The sequence below is a fragment of the Sceloporus occidentalis genome, unplaced genomic scaffold, assembly GCF_023333645.1.
Source record: "Sceloporus occidentalis isolate IW3139 unplaced genomic scaffold, rSceOcc1.0.p SCAF_64, whole genome shotgun sequence".
NCBI classification, from domain to species: Eukaryota; Metazoa; Chordata; class Lepidosauria; order Squamata; family Phrynosomatidae; genus Sceloporus; species Sceloporus occidentalis.
In genome coordinates this window covers 1,486,398-1,498,906 of record NW_028317044.1, presented here as the reverse complement: position 1 = coordinate 1,498,906, position 12,509 = coordinate 1,486,398, and the positions used below count along the sequence as shown (strand labels likewise).

The following is a 12,509-nucleotide window of genomic DNA, read 5'->3' as shown; positions in this document are numbered from 1 at the left end:
AGGGAGTGTGTTGGTCAGTCATGGCGGAAAGCTTGGAAAAATGATTTTCGGGGATGACATCTCCAATCTGAGGGTGGTGTCATCATCCCGAAACATTCATTTCCCAAGCTCTGCAGACGGGGTGGGCAGAAAGAAGGGAGGATTTCAATGAGAAACAAGTGCATCTTTGGCATAAGTATCTCAAAAAAGGGAGAGAAGGGTTGGGTAAGGACGGGGCGGACGGTTCTTGGAAGGAGACAGGGAGGCGTTGGGGCAAGGTTGAACCATAGTAAAAACAGACGCATCCGTACCTCCTGTTTTTTCTCCGAGGGAGCTCCGTGGCTATGGCGTCCGTTCTGGGCACTGCCCTTGTGCCCGTTTTGGTGAGGGGTGGCAGATCGACTGTGGTCAGTACAAGAGGAGGATGGGCTCTGGCTGGACCGGTGGCTGCTGGCCTTCTGGCCACCTTCTCTGTAGCTGGGGCTCACTCTGCAGGCAAAAATGGGAAGAAAGAGAGAGGGATGTTCGGTAGCCATCTTGACTCTGGACTTGGGGAAAGCCACCTTTTTTATTGACTCCTAGGTTTCCTCAACCATCATGGATAGTCATTAGAAGTCCATAGGTTTGCATGTTGCTAGTACAGAGGCAAGAAATTTCCACCATCATATCTAGGAATATTTAGAAATTCTATGTCTATCTATGAATTCGGATCTATGAATTGGGAACTGCACAGAGCATTTCATGTTTGTGTCCAGCAGAGAGAAGACTGCAGGACTTGTTCGTTCTTGACGATGTGGTGGAAGAATGTGTCGATTTGCGTCCCCCCACAGCCCTCCTACCTGCTCGTCGATTTGCAGTCGCTATAGTTGGAAGAGAGGGACGTGCTCCGCGAACTGCCGCTACTGTGTCTATGGGACCGCCGGGTCGATGAGCCACTGTGCGACCTGGAAGAGGATGCAGAGAAACAACATGGCATTGAGGCAGCTGGTCCAAAACGGTGTCCCCAAATAACTGGGGATGGGATAACAGCAGGACCTTCTTAGTGGCCGCACTTAGCTGGTGGAACATCTGGTTAAGTGTGGAATACAATAATGCTCACGGTTTGTGGGTTTTAACAACAGATCTCATCTCTTCCCCTAAGTCAGGAGCCATCTGTTGTATCAGATTACAGTCCCTATCATCCACTGCCAACAGTTTTTGGAAAATGGAAACCCTTCTCCGAATGTTATTTTATTTAACAATATGTCTAGTGAGTCTACAGCATGGGGTAGTGATTTGAGCGTTGGACTATGACTCTGGAGATTAGGGTTTGAATCCTGGCTTGGCCACGGAAACCCACTGGGTGACCTTGGGCAAGTCACTCTCTCTCAGCCTCAGAGGATGGCCAGGGCAAACCCCCCTCTGAAGAAACCTGTCAAGAAAACCCTAGGATAGATTCACCATAAGTCAACAATGGCTTGCATACACACAAGAAACAACTAGGGCGCCCTATGACACCGAGGGCAAGCACTTGCTCTTGGGCTAGCAATGGCCCTAGTGCCATTTGAATGATCCTGCTGGGTCCCTGAGAAAACAATTCTAAGGGGAAATCATCATTTACTACACCCAGAAGCCTTCAGTAAAACAGAAGATAGGGACTCTGTGATGGCTTAGGTTGATACCCTTTCCAACTTCACGAGATACCCGATCACTAACACTTTGCCCTACTAAAATTCACCAGTGATACCTTTATTAGCCAACCACAATGCACAATCTACTTGTTGCAAGCTTTCAAAGCTCCATGGGCTTCTTCATTCTTTGCCCTACTCTCATCCTTTCAACACTATCCTAAGTTTATAAGGGTCTCTATAAACCAATTTCAATATTTTAGAAGTCCAGAGAAGCGTGACCAAAATGGTGGAAGGTCTGGAAACCACCAAGCCCCATGAGTAGCATGAGCTGGGTTATGTTTAGCTTGGAGAAGAGAAGGTTAAGGGGGTGACATGACAGCGCTGTTTAAATATTTGAAGGGGTGTCACATTGAGGAGGGAGCAAGCTTGTTTTCTGCTGCTGCAGAGAATAGGACACGGAGCAATGGAAGCAAGCTATAGAAAAAAAGGTTCCATCTCAATATTAGGAAGAACTTTCTTATAGTAAGAGCTGTTTGAGAGTAGTGCAGTCCCTGTTGTAGTTCATGAGAGGTGGACTAGAGGGACACATCCCTCACCAAACATCTTGAAAAACATGCTTAAGTATTCCATCTTGGAGACAAAATGTGCTTATTACTCAGTTATCATCAATACCTCACTGCTTACTGCTCCATGGCAGGGGAAAGTCTGGGCAAAAATTGCCCCTAATCTCCATGCTCTGAGCCAGTTTTAAAACTTCCCATTGATCAAGGGATCTACTCTAGTTGGGATTTCGGCCAATGTCACTGCTCTGGTTATACTTGAGTTCTGTGCCAATGACTCCCAAAGCCAGTCTTATGGGAGAAACTCACCTTTTCCTATCTTTGTTTTTCTCTTTCCGTTTGCTCTTGGGACTTCTGGACCTACGAGAGAGCAGAAAACTGAATGCACAGGAAAAGAACGAGAGAGTAGAGCATGTAGATACAAGCACCGTCCTCTAAATATCCTCTATAGATACTTTCAGGAACAAATTCTACCAGAAGAAGGGATCCTACTCTTCCTACTCTTCCGTTGATCAGAAGTATCAATATTTCGACATCCTTCATGTGGTGGTAGTGAAAGGGAGAGGAAGGCAAGAAAAATCTTACAACGAAATGCTGGAATCAGAAGGGAGAAATGTTTTCTCATTTTTGGTACCAACGCAAAAGTATGGAAACTTTGCATTTTTGAGAATGCAACTCCCAGAAACCCCATATGGGTTGAGGAATCAGTGGTGGCTGGTGGTGTCCATGTCAGTGGAGCGGTGACTCTGTTCCAGGTTTGAACCCTATTCCTAAAGAGATGGACTCTTGGAGAGTTCTTCTAATCTTGGCCAAAACGTGGAATGGATTCACTACTCCACTGACATGAGAGCTACCAGACACCTCCGTTGGGAGTTGTAGCCCAGAAAGTAACTGCTCCAAGCTCTGCCATCTCACCTGCCCACCATTTGAGGTGGCAAAGACTAGTCCCTTACCAGGCTCTAAATGATTTCCCCATCCAGATTTTATTCTTCCTTGGAACAGATTCTCTGCCACAGTGACATGGGACAGGAGAGAAAATGAAATGACCATGTCCACATTTGGGTCCGTCTCTATCTCTATTTTTTAAAATAATAATAATAATAATAATAATAATAATAATAATAATAATATTTAATCCCACCTCTCTATCAAAGATAATTGAGGTGGCTTACATATTAAAATTTCATACAAATTTTTAGATACACGGCCAGCATGCATATCGCCAAAAGGTGTCCCTAGGCAAATGTATCTCATAACAGGTAAAGGATGCCCTGTATTGCCCCTGTTTTAATGCCTAGAGTGGCTGCCATGGCATATACGTGCTTTGAATCATGCACTTTTCATAGGATCCTACAACCTGGCAGCTCCCCTCCAAACTTAACTTGATGCACGTGAACAACAAAGATGCAACTTGGATTCTACATGGGTTGTTTTCACCGCCTGAATAACCCCTTGGTGTAATAGTGAAAATCACATCAATATGGACTTTAGCCACTAGAGAGCATGATTTGCCTCTCCAGAGATGGACAGGGAGAAAAGGCACGGAAGGATGGTATAGAGAGATGATGGCAGAGGCAGAACGGGGATGAAGCCATACTGTTTGCCCTCACCTGTGCCTCCTCTTCTTGCGAGATCCAGATGCAGACCTGGCAGGAAACAAAAAGAGGGAGGGAAAGGGATGGAGGAGATACAGGTTGAGAAAGTCAACAATGATAACAGCTTCTCTTTCCCCACTGCTGATGTTCTACTCATCTCCTTGAAAGCCATTTCCCTAGAGTTTGGTCATGTCCCAGCATGATGGATTCAGGGTGGGGATGGTGGAGAGGTCAGTGAGACATAATCCTTCATGGTTGAGGTTAGTGGGAACTAGTAGCCAATCTGCAGGACGGTGAGTTCATTCCAGGTCTTTGCAAAAAAACTTAAATGAACTTTCCCAGTGTGGCATAGTGGTTTGCATGTTGGGTTATGACTCTGGGGATCAGGGTTTGATTCCCATCTCAGCCACGAAACCCATCTTGGGCACAACACATGCTCTCAGCCTTGGAGGAAGGCAATGGCAAACCTGCTCTGGACAAATCTTGCAAGGAAAACTCTCAGCCTTTGGGGCTGCCATAAGATGGAAACAACTTAAAGGCACACAACAGTAACATCAGCTCCTAGGTGATACACCATATACTCCAAAAAAGGATGGGGAAAGTATTCAGATGGCCCCATACAGACTGCCAAAATAAAGCTGCTTTGGGTTACTTTGGAGGTATACTGTTTAAATGATGCATGCGTCCTAAGAGTCTAGAAGCTGCGTCAAAGCTGCGCTCCAGTCCTTAGGACTAGAGCATGCTTTTGGCACAGCTTCCAGATTCTTAGTACGCAAGCATCATTTAAACAGCACATCTCCAAAGTGACCCAAAGCAGCTTGATTTAGGCCTGTCTGTATGGGGCCTATATTCCAGTATATTCCAGTATGTGTTCAGGATCTCAAAACAGTTATTCCTTCAATGGGCTCCAAAGCTCATAGACAGTCCTGCTATCTCAGATTCTTTCCAGACGGAGATTGCAAGGGATGAATGTAGGGCCTTTTTGGCATGTAGGACTTTTAACATTAGAGCCTGGTTAAATATATGTATTTATAGGGGCTACATATCCAGGTATTCTCTGGTGGATTTGGGAGTCTGTAGCCCAGAGGAAACTGCCTCCCCTCCCAGGTCTGTCTTACCCAAACATATTCCCCCTTTTGACCTGAGCTTGCCTCATCTTCACCATTTACTTTTCCATGGATTTTGGGATCCACGGGGTCTTGGAACCAAACCCCAGCAGATACCAAAGACCTGCCATCTAAGAGATAAAGTTAAACTTAAATTAGTAAATTCCTAAAATGGACTCTGACCAGCTTCATCTACCCGAAATCAAGGGGGTGCCATGCTTACCATTAAAGAAACCATCCACTTACCTCTCCCTCCGATGTTTTTTCCCAGTCTTTTTCTTCTTTTCCTTCCGGACTGGGGAAGAGCTATCGCCACTGCAAAGCGAAAAAGGAGATATCGGGTCAGTTGGGGGGAAATAGGCATAGTCAATAAAAGATCAATCAATATTGACAAGTATCCAGAGATATTGGCAAAAGGGGCATGGGAGCACCAGGCAGCTCCAACATCCCCCGCCATAGTGCTGACTCCAGTGTCAGTGAGGCAGTGAATCCATCCCAGGTTCTATTCCAGTATTCAAAGTTCTCCAGTATTTTGAGCCCTATCTTGAGCTATGTTGGCTATCATTAAATTTTATTTTGAGCAACCAAAGAAGGTAAAGCTGAAACATTTTGCTAATAGATGTTCTGTTTGTTAACCCCCCTCTCCTTCTCCTTCTCCTTCTCCTTCTCCTTCTCCTTCTCCTTCTCCTTCTCCTTCTCCTTCTCCTTCTCCTTCTCCTTCTCCTGCTTGGATGCTTTAACAAGAAAAGCAAGGAGAGCTTTATAAATACATTAGCAAAACATTTCTAAATACATCAGCTTCATCAATATTTATAACGTTATAAATATTTTAGCAAAACCTTTGATACAGTCCGCTTCCATTTTGAAGAAGGCAGAAACCTGAAACATTTTGCTAATATAATTATAAAGTCCTTGTTGTTAATCCTGCTACTATATATATATATATATAGTGCTTCACTGCACCCTTCTGGAATCCAAAACAAACTTGTCAGAAGCGGTGTATGTTTGCTTTTCAATCAATACACAAACACAAACACACACACACACACTCATCTCTCCAAGATCCTACATTGAGGAGACCACGCAAAACTTTACGCACACTGTTAGCATGGCGACTGCACATTGCTGCTTCTTTGGGAGAGTGAAATGTGGCACAACGGAAGGCACGGCCAAATGTGCAATGCACCTCATGTGCAGTCATGCACGACACACCTGTGCGTCCATGCATAATGTGCAATCATATACAAGTGCGCCACAGCCACCACTCTCATGTCAAGAACACTTGAGCTGAATGTGGCCACTCTGCATTGGATCAAAATGTCTCACTGCTTGTGTGGAACACCAACAGGACTCCAGCCATGTGTGGACAAAAACGCACACAGAAAAAGAGAATTGCATACATGTTACTGCACAAAGGAAACTCGTCTCACCTGCGTTCTGATCCCGGCTTCCTTTTTTTGCTGAGGTTGCAAGACAAAAAAAAACCAGACAAAGCAAGTGTTAAGGAGAAATTGTTCACATGGCGGAGGAAGGTTCAGAGAAAAGGGCCGACCAGCAGTTGCTAGTGATTTCCAAGTCAGTGGGGTCAGGGGATCCACTCCAGGTTTTATTAGACTGAACCGCCAGATAGATGCCTTGGATTTATTGCTGAATCCTACTGGGCTCAGGGCCTGGACTCTGAGAACTGACACTGGCTGGTCAGCTCCTGCACACAACTGGGGCTGCTTCTGTCTCATCTACATCGTCATGGACAGAGAGAAGGGATATAAATAATAATCACAGTAATAATAATCTCTGATGAACTTTGCCCCAGGCTGGCCTCCAAGACATGATGCCCACCTGCCATCTGGTTCTAGCAACCCAAAGTGCCCATTGCTGCCCATGGAGCAGCAGCCAGTGACCTCTAGATAAACAGGGAAGTTGATCTGGGCCCATTTGAGGCATCAGACAGCCCCTTCAAACCTTAGTTTAACATCTAAAATGCTCCCCTGCCCCAGCGGCAGTGAAGGTACACCCCCAATTCTTTCTCATTAGGCACATTTCTAAGGAAACCATGCTCATTAAAATGACCGCGATGCTCCAAAGAGGAAGTCATTAGGACAAAGATCTGAAATGCTCATAGGAGGAGGCTTGGAAGAAGACAGGCTGGTGATGGATGCACCTCCCACGGTGTTTTAGATAGCAATGAGACCTGTGGTGTGGTGCGCAGCCAGGTCCTGTCACAGGGAGGCAGTGAAGCGCATTAAAGCCGTTCTGCATCGGGGAGTATTGTGCAAGTCTCCCCATCAGGCAGGAGACACCGGTGATGGGAGCCATGTAGGCTGATGCTAGAAACGCTTACAGAATTCTCAATCCAGGTGGAAGCACCACAAAATTAACAGGTGCTCTTTATGTTGATGAACGACCCCAGCCAAATCTAATCCCAACCGAGAGGTCTATCCAGATGCGGAAGAGGGCTCCCACCCCAGCAACCAAAGCGTGTGGTGCTCTTTCATCCACCAGATGTCTCGCATCCAGAAGTGGAGAGCCAATGATACAAAGCAAGACTTGAGGCGAAAAGCGAAGGTAGACAAGCCAGAGGTGGCAAATGTTGATATGTCGCACTTCATTGTTACTTTGCAGATAAGACCAAACAGCAGATCTAGGCATGGTCTCAGTTGGGAGCCATTAATGCCTTTTCTAGACTACCCAGTGGATGCTTGGCCATGTTTGTTGGGTTGCTGTCCAGAAATTTCCCAAGCTCTGAGACTAGAATAACGCAGTTTCTCAGAGGAGTAGGTATATAGCCTGATCACATGAGGACCAAGCAACAGCACACAACTGCCAGCATCCAGCTAGTGACTTATGCACAGGAAAGAACAGCTTGCATACATCGAAGCTCAGTTCTGAATGGGGCATGGAGGGCTATTTATTTACTCTGACACTCCGTCCCAAAGCCTTCCATTGCCTGGTCACTGTCATGGACAGAGATGGTGATTTAGACTATGAAGCCCCGTCTCCTCTGAGCTCCCGGGAGAAAGAAAAAGCAGGTGCGCTCCATTGAAGAGCACAACCTCAGTGCTTCCCCCCACGAGCAAAATGAGACCAGCTGCTTCTTCATGGTCTGTCACCTTCCTTTCCTCCCATGGCGGTGGGGTGATGCACAACTGTACATTTGCAAAGTATGGCCAAAGGTAGGGGCTTGGGCAATGTGTGGTGGAGCCCTGAAAGGCAGTTGTTGGAAAAGCACAGTTGCAGCAACAAAGAGATGTTTCTTGTCCTTATACTGTGAAAAGATATTTGCAGTGCTTTGTGCGTGACTCCCATGTTACTGAGGTGATGAATCTTTGCTGGGGTTTGGACAGCACTCAGCTAATATATATATTAGAGCTTAAGTGCACCCTTCTGGAACCCAGAACAAACTTGTCAGAAGCGCTGTTTGCTTTTAAATCAACAAACACACACATCTCCAAGATCTTACACTGAAAAGACGGGACATAACTTTATGCCGCGCAATGCTGCTTCCTTAGTGGATCCAGATGTTGCACAGCTAGATGCACCATCATATTTGCAATGTGCATCATATACAATGCATCCATGCACAATGTTCAATCGTGTCCAAGTGCACCACATCCACAACTCCACATCAAGAAACCTTGAGCTGAATAGGGCCAATCTGCATTAGATTAAAAGGTCTCACCAACTTCTGCATAGGGATTTATGTTTGTGTAGAAACACCAGCAAGCCTTCAGCCATGCACACAGAGAGAATTGTGTATACTTTGCTGCATTGTTGCGTGCAGGGATAAAGAATAAGCAAAGTCAAAGATGGACCTCCCTAAGGCGGACGACTGAAGACCTGTGACTTCTTCGCAAAGAGCAATTCCATGGTTGGGTCACTTACCGGCTTCGACGGTGACCCGATTTCTTTTTCTTTTTCTTCTTTGGTGGGGGAGAGGTGGAGCTACTGGATCGCCTCTTCAGCCTATGAGAGAAGAGAGGCAGGTGATATACATTTTTCATGTCTCTAGTCCTCACCAAGAGCAATGAAGGGGGTATTTACACTAGTCAAGCTCTGGAATGGATTTACTGCCCCACTGACATGGAAGTCACCAGCTGCCATTAGGACTTCTGCACCTGGGCTTGGGGCCACTCCTGATGATCTCTCCTTTTAATCCTAGAAAGAAAGGCTATAGTATATTAGTCTTCTCTTTGCTACATTAGACTTGTATGTGGGGAGAAAGAGTTGTATTTCTGAAGGTCAGATGGCTCTTGATGAAGTTGCAAGAAGACCTTGTAAGGAGATTGGCTATGCCCACCTTTTGGAGAGGACTCTACCGCTGGAATAAGCAATACTTTCCCCAATCCTAGCATTTCTGTAATTGTCCCTAATTGTTCATAATATGACAAGACCCCCCAAAATAGTGTTTGAGGTTATTATATTACAAAAGAAGGGCCAGGATTCATGATTGCGGTTGCAAACGTGTAACCGAGGGTTATGCATCCGTAACCGATTTGTATTCGTGATCCCTACATATTTATGATCATGGCAAATGTGTAGGAAATATGTAGAGATTGCAAAAGAACCAGGGACCCTGGTTCCAATTGTCACACCAGAATTGTTACAGGGATCCTGGTTCGCATTGTCACACGAGAGAGCACTGGTGCGAGGGAGTGGGAATTGTGCGCTGTATCCTGACTGATGGAAGAACAGACCTCTGTTGCAAGCAGTGGATGCTGCCTGGCTCGGCAGGACTGGGAGGGGATCAATCCAGGAGATACTACTTAGTTAAGTATACTTAACAATGTAGCTGATATAAAATCACAGGTCAGAATACTCCGGTCTGAAGACCCCTGAATTCTCCTCCATTACCTTTGCATTCCCCCGCAGTAAAACTGGGGTGGTTGCCTTCCCACACAATCCCCACACGTCGCCCAGTGCCACGGCTGAGATACAACATGGCGCCCAGCCATGTTTGTTGACATTGGACACCCCATTCTGACCTCAGAGCAACTTGTGCCCAGTGGCAGTGCCATGCCCTTGCAGGGATTGTGTGGGAAGCCAGCTGCCTGCCGTCGCTGCAGAGAGCCGAAAACCCACAGCAAAAGACAAGATTTTGAAACTTGGAGTAAGGGGAGGAAAGGCCAAATCGGGTACAGCCCAATTTACAGTTTTGGCCTCGTATCATACATGCAGGATGCAGCAAACATAGGGAGAATATGGAGTTACTAATTGGAGTTAATTATTTGGAGTTAATCAATTAACTGTACACCCAACAGGCACCAATTCTCCCCATATTTTGGAAAACAATAGGCGATGCCTTCTTTTTCGGCTGGGGACAACAAAATGGTCTTGTAGGCTGCTACAACCTTGCCGTATGCACCTCTTGGACTGTCTCACCTGTATTCCCGGTGACTGCTGTCATCTTGGTAGCAGTCGCTTGTACAGTCGCACTGGAGTGGGCAGCCTTCCCGGTATTCTGCGTATTCAATCGCGTACCCTTCTCCGTCCACCATGTGATGGTTTTCTATCACTCTGTCCAACGAAAAAGAAGAAGAGACGCATCACTTATTTTGTGGCTTTCTCGGGAGCATGAGATGTTTGTTGTTGTCATTGTGCGCCTCCAAGTCATTTCCGACCTATGGCAGCCCTAAGGCTTGGCAGGTTTCTTCAGAGGGGGTTTCGCATGAGCACTTTCTGGAGTTCATTGGCGAAAACACTCAAATATGTAAAGAAACAACAGCAACGGCAGAATGCTGTGTTTCTGTCCTTTGGGGTTTTTCCTTGCTCAGTTGTTATAACACTGTGGCTGGAAAAAATGCCTATTTTGGGAGGAAAATAGACTTCCCCTGCTTTGTCTGCTTTCCCCCAGGAAGAAATTAGAAGGGATGGGGAGGAGATATTTTAGCAGGAGGCAAAATATCCTTTGGCTGGCGACGGCCCGGGAGGCATTTAATCCCGGTTGCTCAGGGATCTTAACCCAATTACCCGCTGAGTGAATAATTGTCTGTTTTAAAGGAAAGGAACCCGGGGATGTTTTGGCTCAGCAAATACAAGAGAGACGTCAGGGCAGGATTGTTAGAGTGGGGAAAGAAAACATATCTGTATTTGAGTCTGTGGCTAAGGAGCCAGCATAGTGTAGTGGTTTGAGCATTGCACTCTGGAGACCTGGGCTCGAATCCTTGCTCAGCTATCTGAGGACCTTACAGAAGTCACTTTTTCTCAGCTTCAGGGCAAGGCGATGGTCAAAAACCTTCTCTGAACCAATCTTGCCAAGAAAGCACCAAGATAGGTTCGCTTTGGGGTCTCCCAGCGGTTTGAGTATTGGACTGTGGCTCCGGAGACCAGGGTTCGATTCCCAGCTTGGCCATAAAGCCTATTGGGGTGAGTTAGGGCAAGTCACAAACTCTCAGCCTCAAGAGAAGGCAATGGCAAACCTCCTATGAACAAATCTTGCCATGAAATAGGGTCGCCATAATTCAGGAATGACTTGAAGGCACACAACAACAAGAATAACAACAACTGTGGTTATGACTTGAGCACATCCTATCTTTTGAACTGTCATCTTCTCTGGAAATGTGCCTGGGGTTTGGTTGTTGTTGTTACATTTATTTGCATAGCGCCACATGCTTTACAAAGCATTTTACGAAGGAGAGAAATCAAAGCCTAACTACGTTGCACAATCTAAAACCACAAACAAGATTATAAATGGTGTTATGAATTGTGGTGACTTCAGTCAGATGTTCTGTCAGTCTTTTTGGAATTGCTTGGTGGCAGCAAATGGTGATGATGATGATGGTGATATCGGTCTGGAAGATGCTCTAAGAGCCTTTTCCGGTGGCAAAGGGTACATGTGTGTAAATTCAGTAAAGGAACAAATTTACTGCAATTTCCAGCAATTTCAAGGCGTAACCACTTGCCGTCCAAAATGGTCTGACGAACAAATTAAAAGAGAACTCTGTTAGGAAAGCTGACGCAAGCATGTCGCGCTGCCAATTTCATGGACGCGTGTCTCTAATTCACAGTTATCTCCCCAGGCTCCCAAAAAGCTCCATCTGGGGAGGCAAAATTAATTTTGACTGCAATGCCCATGAATTTTCGTCTCTGTGCATGAAAACTAAGGGCTAAGCCAGAGATGAGTCTCTGTATAGTATGAGGTGGTTTCGCTGGGAGGTCTTCGAAGAAAGTCATAGGTCCTTTAGATGTTTCGGACCACAGTGTTCACAATTATCTTGGAAACTTTGCCAAACTTGGGGTGGATTCACTGCACCACTGACATGGGATGTCCAAAGATAAAGCATTTAACGGAGCATTTTGAGGCTGCCTCTTTCACAAACCATGGACCCCTTGAAATGTTCAGTCAAGCTTCTCTCTTCAGTATTGGTTCTTCTCTGCCTCAGATGTTTTTCCAAAGTCAGCGCTCAGAAAAAAGTTCCTTTTCTTGGAATGCAGATCCCAGAATCCACTAGCTGGCATGAGGATGGGGATGGACAGGTTGCTTACCTGTAACTGTGTTTCTTCGAGTGGTCATCTGCGAATACATACAAATGGGTTTCACTGCGCCTGCGCAGTGCTGTTCGGAAACTTCTAGAATCACTGGGCAAAGTTAACTTTGCAACATATAGAAACTTTTTGGCGGTAACTCCGCCCACCCGTTATAAGGCCCCTGTCTTCCCGCTC

At 45.9% G+C, this 12,509-nt stretch overlaps 1 protein-coding gene across 4 annotated transcripts in view; it reads right to left on the bottom strand.

Annotated features, from left to right (window-relative positions):
• SRRM3 (serine/arginine repetitive matrix 3) overlaps nucleotides 1-12,509 on the bottom strand; it is an 89,232-nt gene that overhangs the window by 18,957 nt on the left and 57,766 nt on the right. For all 4 annotated transcript variants that reach the window (XM_089493259.1, XM_089493258.1, XM_089493260.1 and 1 more), the window contains 8 exons: nucleotides 10,230-10,364; nucleotides 8,733-8,813; nucleotides 6,281-6,310; nucleotides 5,097-5,165; nucleotides 3,760-3,795; nucleotides 2,459-2,509; nucleotides 819-923; nucleotides 291-468 (listed from right to left, as the gene is read on the bottom strand). In XM_089493259.1, the coding sequence (XP_089349385.1) occupies nucleotides 291-468; nucleotides 819-923; nucleotides 2,459-2,509; nucleotides 3,760-3,795; nucleotides 5,097-5,165; nucleotides 6,281-6,310; nucleotides 8,733-8,813; nucleotides 10,230-10,364 (685 nt within the window). The remainder of the gene's footprint in view (nucleotides 1-290; nucleotides 469-818; nucleotides 924-2,458; nucleotides 2,510-3,759; nucleotides 3,796-5,096; nucleotides 5,166-6,280; nucleotides 6,311-8,732; nucleotides 8,814-10,229; nucleotides 10,365-12,509) is intronic.